The following is a 21,711-nucleotide window of genomic DNA, read 5'->3' as shown; positions in this document are numbered from 1 at the left end:
AGAATCAGATTTTGATGGCCTCATAGAATGTATAGTTTGCTGTAATTCGTAAGTAAAATTAAAAATTTCCTTTTGTCATCCAAATTTAATACTTCGTTGTTGCAACATTTTTTATAATATAGTCTGAGTATTACAAATATGGACTTCTTTAGTGGATAAATATAAGTATATACGTGAAGGTAAATATATTTTCCACATTTCTTACCTTTAATTTATTTTTGAGTTATGGTTTCATTTCATGCATTTTTCTTAACTGATATGTCATATATCAGGACTTAGGTTGAGTTTTTGCATCTATACGGCCCATGACGATGTCACACACAATTTAATATATTGCGGCGTTTCTGTGTAATTTTAATTTTTTTCCCGCCATTTTTTCTGAGTGAGGCGTTAACGCTGATGTGGCCTTTCTTCTGGAAATTACGGTAACTGCAATTTTATTTTGATTTCAATATCAGTAGAACTGCTGAGGAACAACTCATACAGCATACATTTGTCCTTATGTATTATTACATGCAACAAATTTTGGCCTTGATATCTAAAATATTAACTAGAAATCAATCAACTACTTTTGTAGAGTTTAATTTAACATTTTGTAAAATCTTCTTAGGCCTTTACAAATGAAATGTATTTTTCAGAACTCAACTCATTTCCTGATGAAGAAACAAAAGAAGTTTTTGTTATTGAAGGGGAACCTCTGACTTTATCATGCAAACCTCCATCAGGTTATCCTAAACCTACAATATTTTGGATAATCCAATCAAATACAGGAGCACTTCACAGCATAAATAGGTAACATATTTATATCTAAAACATCTAAAGTGAAAAGTAATTATATCATTGCTATAAATGCTGTTTCTGAATTTTAAAAAAGAGGGAGGAGAGAGAAAAATAGACTTATCTAAGGTTCTTTGTAAGGTGAACATATATGTGTGTATGTGCCAAAGAAAGAGAATCTATTGTATAGTATCATTAACTGTGTGCTTTGCTATGTAAATTTCATTGTGATAATAGTGTCAAAAGAAAATGCTTTTAAAACTGCATGAAATGTTATATATGCATGTGGATTTAGTACTTAAAATGTGATGTAATGCGGATTTATTACTTATAGAATCTTTTGTGTCTCACAAAGTAATCAAACATCTTTTATTTCCAAAATTACTGTCAGGAATTACGAATATGTTAAACTGAAATTATAAAATGTGATTTTTCTGTGAAGTAGACATTTATTTAGTGTTCTTTTGTACTTTGGGGGGGGGCAGAGCAGTTGATCCACTGGGATAGTAGCTTCTCAGCCTCTTTTTACACAACATATTTTTTCTAAATAAAATATTGAGCTTAAAATGCACTTCTATTCAGAGTGAGAAAATTTTCTCACAAAAATTATTGAATGCATGTTATTCTATCAAGTAAAAACAAAAAATAGTGTTGAAAAGTTTTTCTAATATTTTATTCAATTCTAGTTAGCTTCAGAAGTATAGTTTCATTATTTTGTAATGGTTTCAAACTAGTTTTATTATTATTATTATTATTATTATTAGTTCTAGTCTAATTTTTTCTCTATTCCTCTTGCTTTGCTAATTTCAATTTCTGTTTTAAAGAAGGTTTCAAAAATCTATATTCCACTTCTTCGTTTAAATATCGATATTGAGAAGGTACAGTAAACTCCCGATTATCCGCGGGCGGATTATGCGCAGAGCGGATTATACGCGCCTGCCGCACAAAGTTTTTTTTTTTTTTTTTTTTTTTTTTTTTTTTTTTTTTTTTTTTTTTAACAGGCGTAAAGCAAAGAAAATAAAAATGTTCACAAAACTGAGTAAAACGTTAAATTTGCTAAACATCGTGCTTATTTATGGCAAAAATATCCCAGGCCTTCTCGGAACCTTCCCCTCTGAAGAGTAACTGATTTCTTACTCACCTTTGCAGTGCCCGCTTCACTGTGCTCTCTCGTCTTAATCTTACTAACACGTCCACTTCCTCCCACTCCCCATTGTTAGTTTAAGCCTGATAGTGTTTGTGAACCGGTCGGAGTTAATTTCTTATCTTTTATTGAATTCAGTTTTTGGTTTTGTGTTTTTCCTTACAGATTTAAAATGTCAGGAAAACAAAAGAAGGTTGTGTTGAGGATTGCGAAAAAACTAGAATTTATTTTCAAAGTAGCAAACGGTGCTACAAGGCAGCAGATGGAATTGGATTACGAAATTGCGGAAACAACACTGCGTGACATTCTAAAGCAAAAAGACAAACTGGTGAACTTTGCATCAATGTCGGACAGTGCTTCTACCTTTGATGAGCTAGACACGGCATTGACAGAGTGGTTAGCTTAAGTTCGAAATGAGGGTACTCCTTTAAATGGTCCTATCATTGCGGCGAAGGCAAAAACCTTTTGAGTTGTTAGGCCTGAAAGGAAATTTTGATGCGTCTTCTGGCTGGTTGACTCGTTTTAAGCAGCGACATGGAATTCAAGAAATTGGACTTCATGGGTAGAAACTTAGTGGTGACCAACAAGCAGCCGACGATTTCCACCATGAATTTGAAGAATTTGTTTTAAAAGAAGAGCTATCTTTTGAACAAATTTACAATGCCGATGAATCAGGACTCTTGTGGAAATGTCTTCCCACTCGCTCTTTAGCATTTGAAAGTGAAAGTAAAGTGGCGGGTCATAAAAGCAGCAAAGAAAGGATCACTATCATGTCTTGCAATAAAGCTACCGGTGGACATAAACTTAGACTTGTTGTCTTTGTAAAGTCAAAAAAATAACGATATCTTTCAAAGGCACAAGGATAGAAAATTTGCCTGTTGATTACTTTAACCCAAAAAAAAAAAAAAAAAAGGGTGGATGGACCGAAACATTTTTCAAGATGGTTCGAAAAAATCTCTGTTCTTCAAGTGCGTAAATATCTTAAATCGAAAAACCTGTGCTATTGATCGACAATGCATCTTTTCACCCAGCAACAAGCATGCTAAAGTCTTCTGATGGACAAATCTTTGCAAAGTTTCTCCCCCCAAACATTACTGAGCTAATCCAACCCATGGACCAAGGAGTCATTGCAACAATGAAGAGAACATGCCAAACCAAGCTGCTAATGACCAAAATTGAAGAAGGTTATGATCTGAAAGAGTTTTGGAAACACTACACAATCTTGGACAGCATCTACGATATTGCATCTGCATGGGACTCAGTGAAACAGTCAACCCTCATAAAATCATGGAGAAAACTCATGCCTAGTGTTGAAGCCAACAACAACCTAACCCCTTTGAGTTGTGAAGAGAATATGTAGACATGCCCACTGCAACTCTTGCCGATATGGTGAAAACAGTTCCGGGTGGTGAGAACGTCGATGCTGAAAACATTATGAGTGGTTGGAGTGTGACGTCAATGAACCTGGCTTCGAACGCTTGAAAGATGACGAAATTGTGAAGAAAGCAAGGGAAGAGACCGAGAATGAAGGAGAGTGAAGTAAAGGGGAAGAAGAGCCCACTGTGCAGATGCGGAAGACTTACAAAGCGGCTTTGCAACAAGTCGACGGACTGCTGAGCTATTTGGAAGAACAAGACGACTCGGAGTTGGCTGAGAAACTTATGCTACGAAAAATGCAATCTCGGATCAAGAGAAAATGCTTCCAAAGCAAGAACAAACACAAATGACTGATTTCTTCTAAAAGATGTAGTTTTACAGTTATTCTTTTTTAATTACATAATACATTACAATATTAAAACAGTACATATGTTTTAATTTTTCTGTGTATCCTTGACGCCTCTCATAAGTACAAAGCACTTTTCTGTTTTCATTAACAAAATGCATTTTAGGTTAGTTTTGAGTGATATACTAAAATAATAAGCGTTAGTTAAACATTTCCTGCTGTTTATTTTATGTTTTTATTATACGGAAAACGATTTTTCATAGTTGGAACGACTGTTTCTCTTTTGCTGCTTTTTTCGGATTATCCGCGGCGGCCACGCCACCCAATTCCGCAGATAATCGGGAATGTACTGTACTTTTAATATTCAAAAATGTTAACCAGTAGCCAGAGTTCATGGCAGTTTCATAGCTCAAGGCCATTATTTTGCTTGATGAATTTTTATGCCAGTGATCCCAAATTTCTTTTGAAAATAATAATATGCTTGTATTGGTCCATTATAAAGAACATCAATAAGCTCGGCCATCCTTAGTCATCACCTTAGTCATTTTCTAATGTCAATATCAATTCTCAGTATTCTTCTGTGACTCTTCTGTATGCTAAAAACTGATTTTTGTGATCTGATTTTCCTACAAACTGTTAATTTGTTAACTTGGAAAAAGTAGACTTGGTACTTATTTGGAAAAAAAAAAAAAAAATTCTTGGATTCATTAAAAATTTTAACATTTCTTTTAGAAACTAAAATTATCTGAACTTTTTGTGAGGCACTTATAATGATAAGTATTTTATGCCTGTAATGTGTGCTATGTTAACCTTCATAATTTGTTTTATTGTGAAGGATAAAGAAGAATTATAGTTATTAGCAGAATAAAGAAGAATATAGTTAGTAGCATTAACAAGAGCACTTATATTAAGTTTCTAATTCTTTTAAAAGAATTACTTTGGCTTTTTATACTAATCATTTTCTTTCAAGCTAAAATATTTGTTAATATTCAAGTCCATGTGAATTGACTGTAAATAAGAAATAATTTTCCTATTCATTATGTTGGGAATTTTTTAGATTTATTAAAACTGCAAGGTAAATAAAATTGAGATATTGGGAGATTATTAAATTATGACAGCAAAAGCTAAATTTTAGAAATATGTGAAATCCTTATTTTTCGTATGAAAGTAAATTTTTATATAAATATAACATTTTATATAAATGTTAAAACATAATGTTCATGGATTTTGTCTTGCCCATAGCTAGTAAAATGCATTAAATACATTTTGCTGTTTGTTTTAGTTAGTAAAATTTCAGTTGTTTATACTTTTTTTTTTTTTTTTTTTTTTTTTGGTTACTCTAGCTCTCGTATAACTGTAGATCCAGAAGGAAATTTACATTTTTCTAATGTAACAGATGCAGATGCCTTGGATGACGCTCAATATGCTTGCAGTGCTACATCTATGTTTCGCAATGAGTATAAATTAGGCAACAAAATACTATTACGTGTTGAAACTGCAGGTAGTAAGTATTATGATGCAATATTTTTTTTAGTTGGATTTATGTTGTAACTATAATGCTGTTATGAAAACAGTGTGCAGTTTCTATTAATATGTTCTCAATTTTAGGTCCTGGTCAGAATAAATACCCACCAACAAAGCAGTATGTCTCAAACCCAAATATTGTTGCTTTAAGGGGAAATAAGCTGGAACTAAGTTGCATCTTTGGTGGAACGTATGTATATACGCTTTTAAATTAGCTTATGTATTGTATGTTGGTTTATGCTGCTTTGCAGTTTTGATCTGAAATATTTTAAAGAAACACTTTAGTACACCCTTTTATTAAATGTCATAGTTTTAACCTTTGGAGTGCAGCATGACATTTTTTAAAAATGCTATTATTTTTTAAAAATGCTATTAAAAAGGTTGAAATTAGAAGTAAAGACTTTCCTGATATTTTCCTTTAAGAAGCATTGCAAAACCTGCCATTTTTTATTGTATTGTCAAACAAATATTTTAATTTTATGCGAGGAAATTTTAAAATTTCAGTTGAGTTTAAAAGGCTAGCATGATTTACAAGAATAATTTGCCTAATACATTAATATATAGAAAGGTGCGTTCAAATGAAAGTGATTTGAGGTAAGTATCCATGAGATGTGTAGCAACAGAAGTGAAACAGGTACATAGATAGGAACAGCAATATTTAATGATTGAAATGCATACAATGTTTGTTTAAAAAAATCACCCATTGTGTCCCATTGCTTGGGAAGGTTACAAATTCTGTCTGCAAAGAACAATGTCGGTTGATCATGGAACCAGTTCATAACTGCAGCCTTTTCACCTTCATCAGACTTGAAAGCATTGATCCCTTAGGCTTTTCTTCAGCTGTCCAAAGATGTGATTGTCACAAGGCGAATATCTGGACTGTAAGCTGGATATTCCAAGACTTCCCACTTTTTACAGGCCAATGCCTCGAGAAACACTGGGGCGACATTCGAGCTTGCATTGTCGTGCAGAAGTATGACACCTAACAACAGCATACCTGGGCATTTGTTTTTGATAGCCTTATGCAGTATATTAAGCAATATGGTATACCATTGGGCATTGGTGGAGATATTCAGCTCCTTAAACTCCAGTAATAGGAGAGTGAATGTCGAAAATTGCCGTCAACATCTCCTTTTTGGGTGAGTGCTGAGTTTTGAATTTTTTTTACCTTGCATGCTGATGGACTTCCCTTCTGGTTGGAAGTGGTGACACCAGGTTTCATCCCCTGCCACTATGTACAGTAGAAAGTCGTCATTATCAGCCATGTAGCTCACCAAATGCTGTAAACTGAGGCCCATTTTCTGTTTCTTGTGGTGGTCAAACAGTATGCGGGGTCAACAAACTTTTCGATACTTCAGAATGTTGCTGACAATATTGTGATCAGTACCGATGGAAACATTAAACTCATTTACAACGTCAGGAATGTTGCAACGTCGATTTGCCTTGATTATGTCTATAATCAGCTTATCTATCACAACCGTGTGCACCTGACTGAGCCGCAGCAAATCCGTTGTCTCCTGGCAACCTTCGCTAAACTTTCTCGCCCACCTCCTCACCGTGGGCTTCGACACGCATGTCTCCGTACACAGCCACCATTCTTCAATGAATGTCCACCCTTCCAGTGTTAAAAACTTAATTACAGCTCGCTGATCTGTTTTCACGCAGTTGCATCCAGCGCTTTTTGAATAAATGCCATGTCCATACGACTGAATTTGGCATGCATCTCCTTCCACACACACATGCATCGTACATACAGCGTCACTATCGCGTTTGTTCCATGAAATCCTATGAAAACTTTTTGCATGCGGCCCTTCGAATAACTTTCATTTAAACATGCCTTATATATATAAAATTTGATTCATGTCTGTTTTTATGCTAAAAGGTATTTTTGTAAGAATTGTTCCATGTCTGCTTTTAAACATTTATGAATGGTGAAATGGATAACATTTTTCCATGTATTTAAGATTTTTGTTTCCAGTTAATATTAATGCCTTTTACTCCATTAAAAGATTTAGTGCTATCATATTTTTGTGTTATGTTGTAAATTGTCATTTAAAAGTAGGTTTGATTAGACAATGAACATACTTTGCATAGCATTGTTTGTAATTAATTGCATATATTTACCACTTATATATAAAGTGGCTGGTACTACTTTCCTACTTCTCCCTACTTCTCTTCTTGTTAAAGTGAAAGAAAAAGTTGTATGAAGACTTTTGCAATTTTCATTAAATTTTTTTTATTTATTTATTTAATTTTACAAACCTGTTTTCTGTTACTCTAATTTAATTTCTGTTTCTTTGAAATAGCCCTGTTCCAAGAATTGTATGGTCGAAAAAAGGTAGTAGCCTACAAACAAATCGCATTACTTACACAAACTATGGAAAGACACTTAAAATTAGAAAAGTGGATTTCCAAGATGAAGGGACATATGAATGTACAGCAAGTAATGGAGTTGGCTCATCAACTTCAGAATCAATGGCTGTTACAGTGCAAGGTAGTCATTTTTATGTAATACCCCAGTTATTTATTGTCTATTTACATTTTTATTGTGTAAATTTATTTGAGAGCCACTTATATGGAATTATGCTCATGCTATACGTGTGAAGACTATTCTTCAAATGTTGTGAATTTCCAAGTATATACTGTACAGGTGTGTGTGAATACTCATTTTCCAATTTCTTCAGGAAATCTAATGGGAATTTGATCAGATTCCAAAACTTGCTTCTTTTTAGTGGTATTTGCTTATCTGAGCATGAAAAAGGATTTCATTTATTTGTTAAACTATGTAATATTGTATTAGTACTTTTAATTCTTTAATGTCCTTTATCATTTATTGTACTTTATAATGCATTTTTAAAATTTTTCCTTTAAAGAGTAACTTGGAAAAATTATGTATCACATAATTTCAAGAACGCATTTTTGTTTACAGTAGAACACAGTGTATTTGAAGTAATTAAAGTGAGTTGTAAGGTTCATCCCCCCCATCAATGGTTAATTTTTGCACATATTTTTAATAGCAGTATCATTTTCAATAGCTTTTGTATAAGCTTTCAAACTTGTGTATTGTTGTTGTTATTCAAATCAATATAAAAGAGATGATACATAGCTAATATTGAAAAAAAAGGCAAAGTTGTATTTTTATTTAGTTATTTTTTTAATTATTAAATCAGTAGCCCACAGATCAAAATAGTAAAATGAATAATACAAATTGTAGGTATTTTAACTTAAATTCATGAACATTGATAAATGGGAACAATTTATGAAAAGCATGAGATTTACAATAATAAATTAGAACTTATAATATCCTAGAAATAAATGCAGATTTTTAATTTCAGATATATTATGAGTATTCTTAAAATATTATCAATATCAATGATGCTTTAATATCAGTTCAATATCAATAGCGACTGCAAATTTTTCTCAAAGGATAGCTGAAAATTATTTGAATGTTGTTGTACCTATTTTTAATAATTAATGTATTGAAATTTTTATACTTCCAATTTTAATCTTTTATTCACCTCCAGGCTATTCTCTCTTTTTTTTTCCAAAGCATATTTTGATTGACATGTTCTATCAATAAACATAGTTATTTAAAATTCAGATCGGGGACAAATATTTCATGTTCACTAATTCTGTATACAGATCACAAATTAAACAAGAAAGAATAACAGCTTAATTTAAAAACATGGAGATACTCTTTTATTTATTTTAAAGCTTTTTGTGTAAGTGCAATTAATTAGATAATATTTATTTTAAAATCATTCCAGACATGATCAGGTACAGTAAATAAATACTAGCTTGTAACATTTTGTCTAAACAAATTCCCCCTTTTTTTTTTTTTTTTTTTTTTTTTTAATGTCAGCATGAAAATACTTTTAGTTAGCAGTTTATGAACATATCTTCTGTTGATTGCTAATCCTGCTGAAAAGCAAATATATTTAAACAATGGCTGAGTAAATACTCCAACTAGTGATGTGTGCTTGCCTTCGCACCACCTAAATTCATGACTTCTCATGAGGAGATATTCTGATTTTCAGCAATCCAAAAATATGTTGCTTTTATATGTTAGCAGTAAATTTGTTGATTTATGTATAGAAATTATGCATAGTAAGACAGCTGTAAGGGATTGAAAAAAATTTTTAAAAGTAATTTATTTTTCTTTCATACCTTATAAAATATATTTCATGTCTTGCGTTTCTTTTGACGATGTTTATATTTTGATGATGTTATCTTTTCTTTTGATGATGATTTATGAATAAATTGTCTTGTAAAATAAAGTAAAAAAGGTGTGATATTAAAAGAATTAATAATAATGTTGAAATGTTACTCCTTTAGAGTATGCTTCTTCATCTGTAATACATACACAGAGAGGTATAGAGCAGGCTTTAGTCATAAAATCTCACAAGAGAATTATTTAATGAACTTTAAACATAATCAACTAATCTCCATTTATTATGCAAAATTTGGATGACATTTTGTAAAAGTGGTACTCTTCCCTTGTGATTCTTTTTTTTCATATAATTGAATATGTAAGTGTCGTTATTTGTTTATTTAATTATTACCAGACCTAATGTATTAATTTAAAAAATGACTGAGGTTTTTGCACTGCGAGTGCTGGAAACATTTTATCAAGTATTTTTTAGTTTATTCATTTATAGAGCAGTATTCTGTATTTTAACTCCTAGCACACTAGTACAAATGTGTGGTTATAAAATTTATGCTAGTAAAATAAACATGACCATATACTGCTTGGGCATTGAGACCTGATAAATGTTTTCTGAATTTGCTAATCAGTGTCCTTTTACTTGAAATAAAATTAGCATTCAGATAAATTAACAATCCCTTATAATGCTAATCTTTACAATATTTTTCATAAAATAGTGTGATGCCTATCTGTAACATCTTGAAATTGCATTAATATTCTGGCATAAGAATTTTTTGCATATAAAGCTGTTGACTTTGTTTTTAACATGCTCTAGGTTAAATCACATTACTTGAAGATTCTTTAGATAGTTAAATGTGTAAAAAATGATAATCTAACTATAATGAACTGTTTAATTTTTAGCTGCACCATATTGGATAAATGTGCCAAATAATACAAATGGAGCTGAAGATGAAACTGTCTCTTTTGAATGTGTTTCTGGTGGAATACCTGCTCCTGAAGTTGAATGGTTTATGAATGGAATTCCTTTAGCAAGTATGATTTTTCTTTAGTTTATCTTCTTCCAACTACTGTTTACTTTATATTAATTCTATTTGGTCATTATTTATTTTGGCATAATATGCTAGTAAAAATAAAATTTATCTTCCTTTTACTACTAATTACTTTTATTCATTTTATCTGTTTATTATTTATTTTCCTTAATTTTGACCTGAATTGAATGAAACTATTAAATGATAACTTATTTGTTGAATGATATGGTTCATCGTGTATCATTTTTAGTTTGATTCCAGGTTTATGTTGTCTGCTGATAAATTTGTCGCTAGTCTGGCAAATATAATTTCTATGGAAAGGAAGTTTTTATCATTTAATCAAACAGTTGTGTATTTGTGTATTTAATGAAAAGTAACTTCATAGTATGTATTAAATTTTATTTAATTCAAATGAAATAGTAGTTGCTTTTTGTATTTAGTTATGTGTCTCCTGAATAATTGTAATGTTTGTTAAATTTTTGTGCTATATTTCATCTCAGGAATCATGAATATTCTGGTGTTCATTGTAATCACAATTTATAATTATGTTTTAGCGTGTACATTTCTGTTAAGTAATTAGCTTTTGCACTGATTACATTATTCAGATACTTTAATTTTTTTTTAATCCTTCAGATGCCAGACCAAATCCAAGGAGAAGATTGGACAAAAGTGCAAATGTACTTGTAATTGAAAGTCTTAAAAAATCTGACACCGCTGTATTTCAGTGCAATGCTTCAAATATCCATGGATACATCTTCAAAGATTTCTACCTAAATGTTTTAGGTAAGCATTAATATTATATATTATTTTAGTAAAATATGAAAATAAAACCTATGTTATATCTTTAAAATACTATTTACAAATAAAAATAAAAAGTGTTATTTTTTAAACTATAAATGCTGTGTAGTTATTTTTTTAAAATTCTTTAATAAATTTGCAGCTTTGCCACCTACTATTACTGAAAGGCCAGATCCAGTTACTAGTTCTGTTGTATCATCAATGGTTACTCTTCGTTGTAGAGTTTTTGGAGCACCCAATCCTAAAATTAAGTGGCTAAGAGAAAATCAAGAATTAAAAGGAGATCGTTTCCAAGTATGTTAAATATATGTGTAGTTTCATGTATTTTAAGAATGTAAAATAGTATATTTTTATATTCTTATAATCCATTATAACACTCATCTTTACAGTGTTTTTCATAAAACAGTGTGATACCTATCTGTAACATCTTGAAATTGCATTAATATTCTGGCATAAGAATTTTTTGCATATAAAGCTGTTGACTTTGTTTTTTAAGTTCCTCTAGGTTAAATCACATTACTTGAAGATTCTTTAGATAGTTAAATGTGTAAAAAAGGATAATCTAACTATAAGTTTTAGAGTATTTAACATTTTTTATGCTATAATTATTGGGCAAATTTTTCAAAGTATATAGAGACTGAAGGAAAAATTTATGAAAATTAGTTTTGTGCTGCCTATTACTAAAGGTAATAGATAAAAAAATAGGTGATATTTTTCTATGTTAGTAATGCCATATTTCTCCTGTTGGGTTTAATTTATTATTGCATGTATTAAACATTTTGCTAAACCGCTAAATTAATTGAAGAGACAAATAAAAGATCAGCAAGTTAAAGTTATATGCACAACAAAAAGTATTTCTCTGAGCAGTATTATTTGATGATTAATATATGTTGTTAATCATTATGATCAGTGTTAAAATTTTTTAATTTTTGTATTCTGATATGTAAATCATTTAATATGCTTATTTAGCATTTTTAAGCTATTTAAAACTTCAGTTATAGCATAATAGAGGCATTTAATAAGGAGTAGAGGAACTTGAAAAAATACTCTTATGTTTGTGTCTTTGTGAAAATTGCAATCAATTTTAAAACTTATATTGGTGAAGCCATGTTCAAAAAGCTCATTTGCCCATGTGAGGCTGAACAATTATGACTGCTGGTTGCTGATCGTTTTATTTTCTATATTTCATGTTTTGTTACTAATTTGATAGAAATCTCCATCTGTGCTTCACATACTTTAGAAAACTGTAAAATAACAACTGTGAAGAGTATTTTATTACACATTTTATTATATTCTTTAATATTAAGGAAAGAGACATTCATCTATGCCTTTTTCTCTGCTTAAATTTATTCTTTTAGTGTTGAAGTGTCATGCTATTTAAATTAAAATTTCTAATAAAATCATACTCCATGTTTTACTGTCCATTATCAGTAACTGACATCAGCATTTAATGCATTAAACTTGGTAAACTGAAAGGGATCCAAGATGCTGTGCTCTAATTAGGCAGTTAATTTCTTTTGAAAAACTTCAATTAAAAGTCATCTATATTTAAGTAAAATATATTGGTATTACTCAAAAGCAAATTTTGCCTAATCTTCCTTGTCACTTAACTGTTTAATTATTTAGAAGACTGTAAATGCTATCATAAAAGAAATGAAAAGCAAATTTTGTGGTAAAATGCTATAACTATTAAATTTGTAACTTTTTTGTCACAGGTTCAAGAAAATGGAGATTTGGAAATTACAGATGTCCATCCCCAGGATGAAGGAGAATACACATGTTATGCTACTAACAAATTTGGTGATATACAAGCATCAGGAAGGCTTGAAGTTAAAAGTATTTTTCTTTTTACTTTCTTTCTTTTAATTCTAGAAGTTACAAAAAATTACATTTCAGTATTGGAACTCTCCAATTTATATTATTTATATTGGATATAAATCATAAAATTGTTTTGTTAGACTAAGAATTAATTTTTATTTCAGAGAAAACAAAAATAAACATGCCACCTGAAAATTTTGAAGTTGCTGCTGGTAAATCAGCAACTTTCCGCTGTGATGCAGAAGCTGATTCAAGTCTGCAACTCATTATACTGTGGCTTTTCAATGGACAACCGATCAATTTTGATATGGATGCTCGCATGGTTCAGGCAGCTGATGATTCTCTAACTATAACTAAAACTATTGAATCTGATTCTGGTACTTATACCTGTGTAGCAAAAACAGATCTTGATCAAGATGAAGCAACTGCAACACTTATTGTGCAAGGTAAATGAGTAATTAAATATGTATTAAATTACATTAATATTCAGATTCCATTCGAATTAATGACTATAGTTTAAAGAGAAGTATAGTTTTTATTGTTATTTTATCTCTATTATACATGTTTGCATTATTGAAATATAAGATTTGATTTCTAAGATGTAAAAGAAATTAACAGATATTAAAAGTGGTTAATGCTATATAAAACTGAAGATTCATATAATATAATTACAGTACAAAGTCCGTAATCCGGACATCCATTATCCGGTATGAACTATAATCCAGACCTCAAAGACACAAACTTACGCATGCACGTAAAGCATTTACCCATGTGCACTTCTGATAGTGAAGAAAGTGACAGAGAGTTTACTGAAAACAAAAAAATTTCGATTGACAAGTTAGTCGGTATTCTCAACACAGCAATTACAGGACTTGAACAGTGGAACTTTGCAAGTAAGACATTACCAACATTAAATTATGTAACAGTGAAGTAGTCACACAATAAAACTTTATATACACTACCACTAAGTAAAGTAATGTCACTTGTATTCTTTACTAGCATATACTTTCGTACCTGCCAGAAACTTGTGAGAAATTCTGACATTTTTAACCTATCCTGTGAAAAACAGAGAAGTAAAGAAATAGTTTTTTTTTACTCTTACAATCTTAATACAGTCTAGTTTTAAAGTATGGTAGAAATAAGAATTATTCTCTTTCCCAGTATTCTAACAACACCCTAGTATGCATTTGTAGCCGCAGCCTTTATCTTCAGCTTCTATTTGAAAAATAGGAGTGAGATCATTGCAGTGCATAGCTGTCTTGACACCAGTGTTTTCTCTTTTTCACAAACTCTGGATATGTGCATTGTTTAGCATTTTGGCAAGAAAAAGACTCCATTTTCTGCTAGTTTTTACAACTAAAAATTATAATTTTTCTTTAGCAATGCTTTGGCTTTCACAGCGAGAGACTTTCAAGAACTGCTAGAATATTCTGACTTAAAAGTTGGTAATAAAATATTCAATTTATGTGTATTAGAATCAGATCAAATGAATATTGAATGTTATGAATATCAATATGAAATATTTTTTTAGTTATCTAATCTTCTAAGTTCATTTTTGTAACCAAATTATGTCTGATTCATTTGAATTCATATAGTATAAGCCAACTCCCTAACTTCAGTAGTAAAAACTTTGCAAACATTTTTTCACTTATATATAAAAATATGCGGTAATTTCTTTCTCTTTTTTTAATGGTAGTTAGTCCTTTTTTTTATTTCTATAAACGTTAAGAACTTTTTTACGGCAACTGAATAAAGCAGTAAACGTATTTGCTTATGTGATTTTGTTTTTACTATATTAAACCAGTACCTTTTAGTAACATAAAATAATAAACTCATTATTATTAAACTTATTCATTATTAAAAATTAAAAGTGTATAGCTAATTAACAAACAATTAAACAAACAAACAAATTAACAACAAATTAAAATTTAACTTGAATAAAAAAAGGAGGAGTAATCTAGTTAGTTGGGGCTCTGCTTTATGTATTGAAGGACAGGTTTTTTTTTTTAAGTATTAATACTTTTTTTTTTTCAATAGATACGCCAAATCCTCCAAAAATACAAGGTGTTCAGTGTGATGGACTTACAGCTTTAGTTGTATGGCAACCTACTGGAGATCGGAGAGCTCCCATATTGAGCTACACTATTCAGTATAATACAAGTTTTACACCTGATAAATGGGAAGATGCATTTGTTAATATTCCCGCTCCTGATACTCGTTTTAAAGTAAAAATTCTTTGGTGTTTTTTTTCTACTTCTGTATTTTTAAATATGAATGTTTTAGTATATTTTATGTTTAAATAATGCATGCATAAGCATGATTTTTAATTCCAATTAATATTCCATTTATCATTTAGGTTTCCCCCTTTCTTTTTTTTTAAATAGTAATGTTTAAAGTGATATTAAAGAAAATATGTTAAAAAGTTTAGAACAATTTTCCACCATTTATTTTTATATTTATCATAGTTATTTTCAATTTTCAAAAAACATCTTGCTCAGATTCTAGAAGGAAACATTTATTGTTGTAATTTGTTTTAGGTTTCTATGACTCCATGGGCCAATTATACATTTAGAGTTATAGCCAGGAATAAAATAGGACCAAGTGAACCCAGTGGACCTTCTGGAGTATGTGAGACACCTGAAGATGTGCCATATAAGAATCCAGATAATGTAGTTGGGAAAGGAACTGAAAAGGATAATCTAGTGATTTCATGGACAGTGAGTATTATTTTAACTGATTATAGTTCCATTTTTATTTATATATTTATTCTGAAAATTTCTTACACATAGTTCTTTCCAAATAGAGAGTGACTATTTATATTTCACATTACAAAAATCTTAGATTAATTCTGAGTCTCAGGAATCTTGGCATCTCACATTGCAAGGCATAAATTAAAAAAAAAAACTTAATTAATAGCTTGTCTGTTAAAAAATGGACACTTTTCACTGTAATTATTTTTTTTCCCTAATTTTCAGGCAATGCCAATGATTGAACAAAATGCCCCAGGATTTTTCTACAAAGTTTTCTGGAAAAGAGAAGATATACCTGGAGCATTGTGGGAGACTGCAGAAATACCAGAATGGGAGCAAAACAGTTTCATGATACCAAACCAACCAACTTTTAAACCCTACCGGATTAAAGTTGAGGCTCACAACAGCAAAGGACAGGCTCATACTGCAGCTACTGAAGTCATTGGGTATTCCGGAGAAGATGGTAATTTGCTGTTTAAATTATGTAATTTTGTTAAGTAATTAAAAAGCATATTTTAAAGTAAAATTGATAAATTTTTATATGAGGAAATTGCTTAAGTATAAAATTACAATTTTTAACACTTTTGCATGTTATGCTTTTAAATGTTCCATAAATCTTGGAAGCATTTGTTTTAGTTTAAGAACAGCAATTTTGCATCTCATTGTTGTAGCCATGATGCAAAATATTAGAAAAAAATAAATTATTAGGTTACTTTAAAAATTTCAGACATTTGTTTATCTCTTTTTGACCAAAAAAAATTATAGATCTCTTAACTGCAATTTTAATTAATCCCTTTCAAGTTACATCTACTTTGATAATATACCATGCTCTACATTATTTTGGAAAAGATTTTTTAAACTCATTATTAATTGGTGGTTTTTTTAGAAAACGTTTAGTGAATTTATTTATTTCTGACAGCAGTACTTTCCTTTCTTTAATCATTGGTTTTTACTCATAAAAAATATATAAAAAAAATCTTGGCTATAGTAAGAAACTGTCAGATTTCCCTATGATCAACCTGACTTTGTTATTAGTCAGTCATGTAATTTGATAATAATATCATCTAGTCGCTTTCTAACTATAGTCACTTTCTAACTTTTAATCAACTGAACATTATCGTACAAAGTCTGAGATCCGATCTCATCAGGATTTCGGCAATTGCAGATTTGGTATTTTCCGATTATTAAATGTTTGCTTTAAATCAAGTAAGATGACATGTAGAAATTATAAAAGTAAAAATATGAAATAATGGAAGTATTTTATGATGTTTAAAGAATCAAATTTTACCACCACCACCACCCCCAAAAAAAATGAAACTTTGTAAGAAAAAAAATTTTACGAAGTTTCATTTTTCAAATCCTGTAATTGCCACATCAAAAACTCCCCCTCCCCACTAAACTGTCAATCAAAATGTTTGTATAATCTACAACTGTTGTATCTATCAACTGTTGTATAATCTACTACAACAACTTGCTGTCCATTTGTTGATGATTGGGGCATTGTCATCATGATAAAGAATGTTTGTTGTATCATCATTTTGTATATTACCACTTCTCCACGTTTCTTCACAAATTTCATGATTTTTTTTTTTTTTGTTTTTTTTTTTTTTTTTTGCTGGCAGTATCTTAAAACCTTCAAATTTGTATCTATTATCATAAATCTCAGCTAGCATCTATTATACACTATTAGTGGTATAACATGATATTGGTGGCTAAAGAAATGTTGTTCCACTAAATTTTGTCCTACTTCTGTCACACACTGATGAAGTATTAAGCCTGAATTATATTAGTTTAGGTATTTATTATACTACGTATGACTATTTCCTACACATGCATATGTTTTTTCTGAGTCTCAAATAAATAAATTCCCTCATATAATTAAAGCTTATCTAGAGCAGGTGCTAGAAACTTTGCAGTCTCTATAGCTCTTAAATTCTACTGCCAAATGCCTTCCTAAATTCTAAAAATTTTGTTGCCCACTCCGACTACACCACCACTGGCACCTGGCCTAGGTTCAAGTAAATAAACAAATCAGCTATTCAGACAGCAGTAAGTGTAATCTTTTGGCCTATGAATATCATTTACAAAACCTATTTTTTTTCATGTGGAAAGAAATTTAATCTCATAGTTAAATTTCACCTCATCGACATACTCAACACTTCCCAGTAGAGTTAGCTGAAGTCTGTAATCATCACCAAGCATAATGTCAACATAAAAGATTATCATGCTTTTTGGTATCCAGTTCCTAATATTTAAAAATAATTGTTTACATTTTGCTGGGTAAGTAATTTGTCAAGTTACAGTGGGTTGGTAGTGATGCTGTTGTTAAAGCAAAAAATAATAAATAATGAATCACCTGGTGACTAAGATTAGAGGCTCTCCAATATTATGAAAAAGTATTGAATTTGCAAGAAAATATTTTAAAGAGGAAAAAAAGGTTACTGGTGATCTGGAAATACAAGTTTTAGATGATTCCAGAATTGGACGTCTAGACTCAGGCTTTGTACTGTACTGTTCTAAAGAAGTGAAACTTGTTTTTGAAAATTTTAAATAGTAAACATATGAGTTTCACCTCATTAAATGTGAATGTGACATGTGTCTATGCAGGGAATAATTACATTTAAACTGAAAACCTTTTGTTCTTTGACTGCATGCATTGAAAAATATTTCTAGTGCAATATACTGGCTAAATGTATTATAGAAATGAGCATCATATACAGCACTGTATTAATTGTTCACCAACAATGTAATTAATATTCATTAACATTCCATTTTATTGTTTTAAAGCAGTTTATATTGTTCATCAGTTTCTAATTTATTAGTATCTTTAATAGCTTAATCTAGCTTCTTTAATTCTGTTTTTCAGTACCTTTGGAGGCACCAAAGAATTTTAATCGTATGTATGTGAAAGATGCTAGGTCTGCTATGTTTTCTTGGGATCCTGTTTCTCCTGAATCAGTAAGAGGGCATTTCAGGGGTTATAAAGTAAGTTTTTTTTTTTTTTTTTTTTTTTTTTTTTTTTTTTTACACTAAAAACAATATTTTGACTGTTATGTTTGTTGAGATTATTCATCATTTCACTCATTTTGGACTTTTAAGCACAAACTAATATATGCATACTTTTCTCATTTTGATTTTCATGAAATTTAATCTTTCACTGAATAAAATTAATTTTTAATCAAGCCTAATTTAACAAAGATTAATTCATGAAAAGTGGTATTGCAGTCTTCAAGTACTTATTATGTTTATTGTATCATATTAAAATGCAAATGAAGACAAAATATGTCATTTTAATTGGGTCAGTCCATAAATTCGTAAGCATTTTTTGGTAAATTTTTAAATAATATAAAAAAACACAATTTAACAATTTAATAAATTATATATTTTTCTCCATTATCTACAATGTCTCGCCATCTTATAAGCAGCTTTTTATGCCATTGCTGTAGAAAAACTTTGGTTTTGATGCAAAAAAACTTGAAAAGTTCATTGTGTACGTCCTGTTTAGAATTTAATTTTTTTCCCAGTAAAAAATTTTGTAAGACACGAAATAAGTGAAAATCACTTGAGGCAATATCTGGGGAGTAAGCTGGTTGTGGCAAAAGCTCCCAATTAAATTCATTAACTTTTTGCAGCGTTGTTCGAGCCGTATGCGGTGTAGCATTATCATGATGAAACAACACTTTCTTGATATTCACCAATCAAGGCCGTTTTTTGATCATTTCTGAGTTTAGATGACACTATAAACTTCTGAATTAATTGTTTGATTTGGTTCTAACAGTTCAAAATGTCCTGAACGGGGTTCATAATCAATGCTTATTTTTCCAACTTAAAAATTTTTAAACCATTTCTGGACAGTCCTTACACTAATAGTGTGTTCACCATGTACACTATTAATTTTTATAGCTGCAAACCTGGCAGATTCACCACACGAAAATAAAAATGTAGCACAGCATGTTTGTACTGATTATCTATATTAATTTTCTATGGGTAATAAAATGCGCTCGATATTTACGAAAGTTGGTGATGAACTGAATAATATGTTAGTCAAGCAATGACAAGTTTCAACAGGTTCAAAATTGTATTGTTTTAGTAAATGTGTCATAGTGAATTCCATGCATACTCTTAATGCGCACAGACTTATGGACTGACCCGATACATGTAAGTATAAAAACATTAATAATAAATGTTTGTAATACACTGAAATGTGTTGTATATTGTTTCAGGAATGTAGTAGATAGTGTATCTGGTAAAAACAACATGTTAAAAATGCCATTTGGCAATTTAAAATGTGAAACGTATTTTCAATTTTATCAGGTAAATTTGTGCAAAGATATTTTTCCTTCAGATAATGTTATGAGCAATTATAAAAGATGCAGTGAGCACTTATCACTGGAATAATTGGAACTAGAAAAATCACTAATACAGTTTGTGCCGTATTAATAATGATTTTATAATATTGGAAGGTAGTGAATTAAATATGTGTTTTAGTAAAAGGAATGGGATAGATTATTGCATATGTTAGAAAATACTTCATTCCTTAACTTGCTATGATTTGCTTAAAACTAGCATTGATAGAAACTTTTAATATAATTTTCTTCCACCGAGTTTTCTATTGTCAGTAATGGTACCTTGCTGTGTAAACTTTTCATTAATGATCATATTGTATCTAGAAACCATTGACATAAACTGGTTTTAATGCATAGGGGAACCCAGCATTTACTTAAAGCCTCAAAATGGAATTATTAATAATCATTATTATAATATATTAATTAATTTTAGAATGAAAAAAAAATTGTTATATCCTTTTTTGATAGTTGTCTTTTTTTTATTCATAGAATAATATTAATATGTAGTATTCATTTATATAGTCATACATGTCACTCTCTGATTCTTAAAATCTCTTTTTTAACCTTAATCATATATACAGCATTGTTGCTGCAGTACAGATATATCCCAACATTCTCTTACTTCCTTTCATTTCAGGGCTAGTTTAAAGATCTGTAGACCCCATAATACTTTTTAGTTTGTCACATTTTACTTGCATATGCAGCACACATGAATATAAAAATTCAGTTCCTTTTGTATAGAATTGTTCCTTCTTTCTGTTGTAAATTAGTAATCTTAGTTGTGGGTGGAAAGATAACAGCATATTTGGAAAAAAAGCAGTGTGCACTCTGAAAGCACAGTGATTATTCTTTCCAGTGCAGTTGGTAAGGAAAAAGAAACCATGCCTCGTAGAAAATATTTTTACTTATTTAAACATTTAAAACACTGTAAAACTTTTTTTTTCCCCTGAATCTTTTCAAATCTTTCGAAATGCACAAGCCATGTTTTACCACAACTCATATATAGCCTGCTTTTTCATTATTTTTTTCCCCTGTTTCTTCTAAATTTTGTTTTAAAATGGTTCTTTTTAAAACTGCCGTTATTTTAAGTAGAACATGAAAACACAATGGTCCATCCAAGATGACTACACAGCACTGTTTGACACATAGTGTATATATGTGCTCCTGAAATAAACAGTACTATTTTTTTCTATCCCTTATCTTACATATATGCTATAACAAATGCAGTAATGCAATCTTCTGAAAATGTGTGTGTAGATAAAATCTTATATTATAAACTTTTGTTTGAGATTTTAAAAAAATCCAGAATCAAAAACAAGATAAAGATTTGAATATCAGTTATATTAAATGCATGAAAAAACAATTTTTTTAGCAGTATTCTCAAAATAGATATTGCCATGCATATGTTCAGCAAAGTGTTTGTAATTAGTTCAGCAATGGTATAAAAGGCATCTTATGACGCAAGCATATTGTTTGATTAATACTGAACCGAAATATTTTAAATAAAAACAGTCTGGCAGAAATTAATTGTGGAGGTATATCATCAATTAATACAGATTAATTTAGTAAGGGAAAAATATTAGTTTGTCTGCTATAAAAAGAGAGAATTTTCAATATTGTACTGTGTATTATTATCAT

At 30.1% G+C, this 21,711-nt stretch overlaps 1 protein-coding gene across 11 annotated transcripts in view; it reads left to right on the top strand.

Moving 5' to 3' along the window:
- Positions 1 to 21,711, top strand: part of LOC118200162 (neuroglian-like) — a 449,595-nt gene that overhangs the window by 396,841 nt on the left and 31,043 nt on the right. For 10 of the 11 annotated variants that reach the window (XM_085818771.1, XM_085818767.1, XM_085818762.1 and 7 more), the window contains 13 exons: positions 639 to 792; positions 4,988 to 5,148; positions 5,253 to 5,358; positions 7,475 to 7,662; positions 10,234 to 10,365; positions 10,995 to 11,144; positions 11,302 to 11,453; positions 12,875 to 12,995; positions 13,142 to 13,423; positions 15,015 to 15,202; positions 15,515 to 15,694; positions 15,953 to 16,190; positions 18,594 to 18,712. In XM_085818771.1, the coding sequence (XP_085674897.1) occupies positions 639 to 792; positions 4,988 to 5,148; positions 5,253 to 5,358; positions 7,475 to 7,662; positions 10,234 to 10,365; positions 10,995 to 11,144; positions 11,302 to 11,453; positions 12,875 to 12,995; positions 13,142 to 13,423; positions 15,015 to 15,202; positions 15,515 to 15,694; positions 15,953 to 16,190; positions 18,594 to 18,712 (2,171 nt within the window). The remainder of the gene's footprint in view (positions 1 to 638; positions 793 to 4,987; positions 5,149 to 5,252; positions 5,359 to 7,474; positions 7,663 to 10,233; positions 10,366 to 10,994; positions 11,145 to 11,301; positions 11,454 to 12,874; positions 12,996 to 13,141; positions 13,424 to 15,014; positions 15,203 to 15,514; positions 15,695 to 15,952; positions 16,191 to 18,593; positions 18,713 to 21,711) is intronic. The other variant, XM_085818773.1, reaches the window with a different exon arrangement.

The sequence above is a fragment of the Stegodyphus dumicola genome, chromosome 6 (genome assembly GCF_044657685.1).
Source record: "Stegodyphus dumicola isolate Sdum_Otavi_A_Nest chromosome 6, ASM4465768v1".
NCBI classification, from domain to species: domain Eukaryota; kingdom Metazoa; phylum Arthropoda; class Arachnida; order Araneae; family Eresidae; genus Stegodyphus; species Stegodyphus dumicola.
The sequence above is the reverse complement of the archived record's forward strand: the minus strand, read 5'-3'. Positions and strand labels throughout refer to the sequence as shown.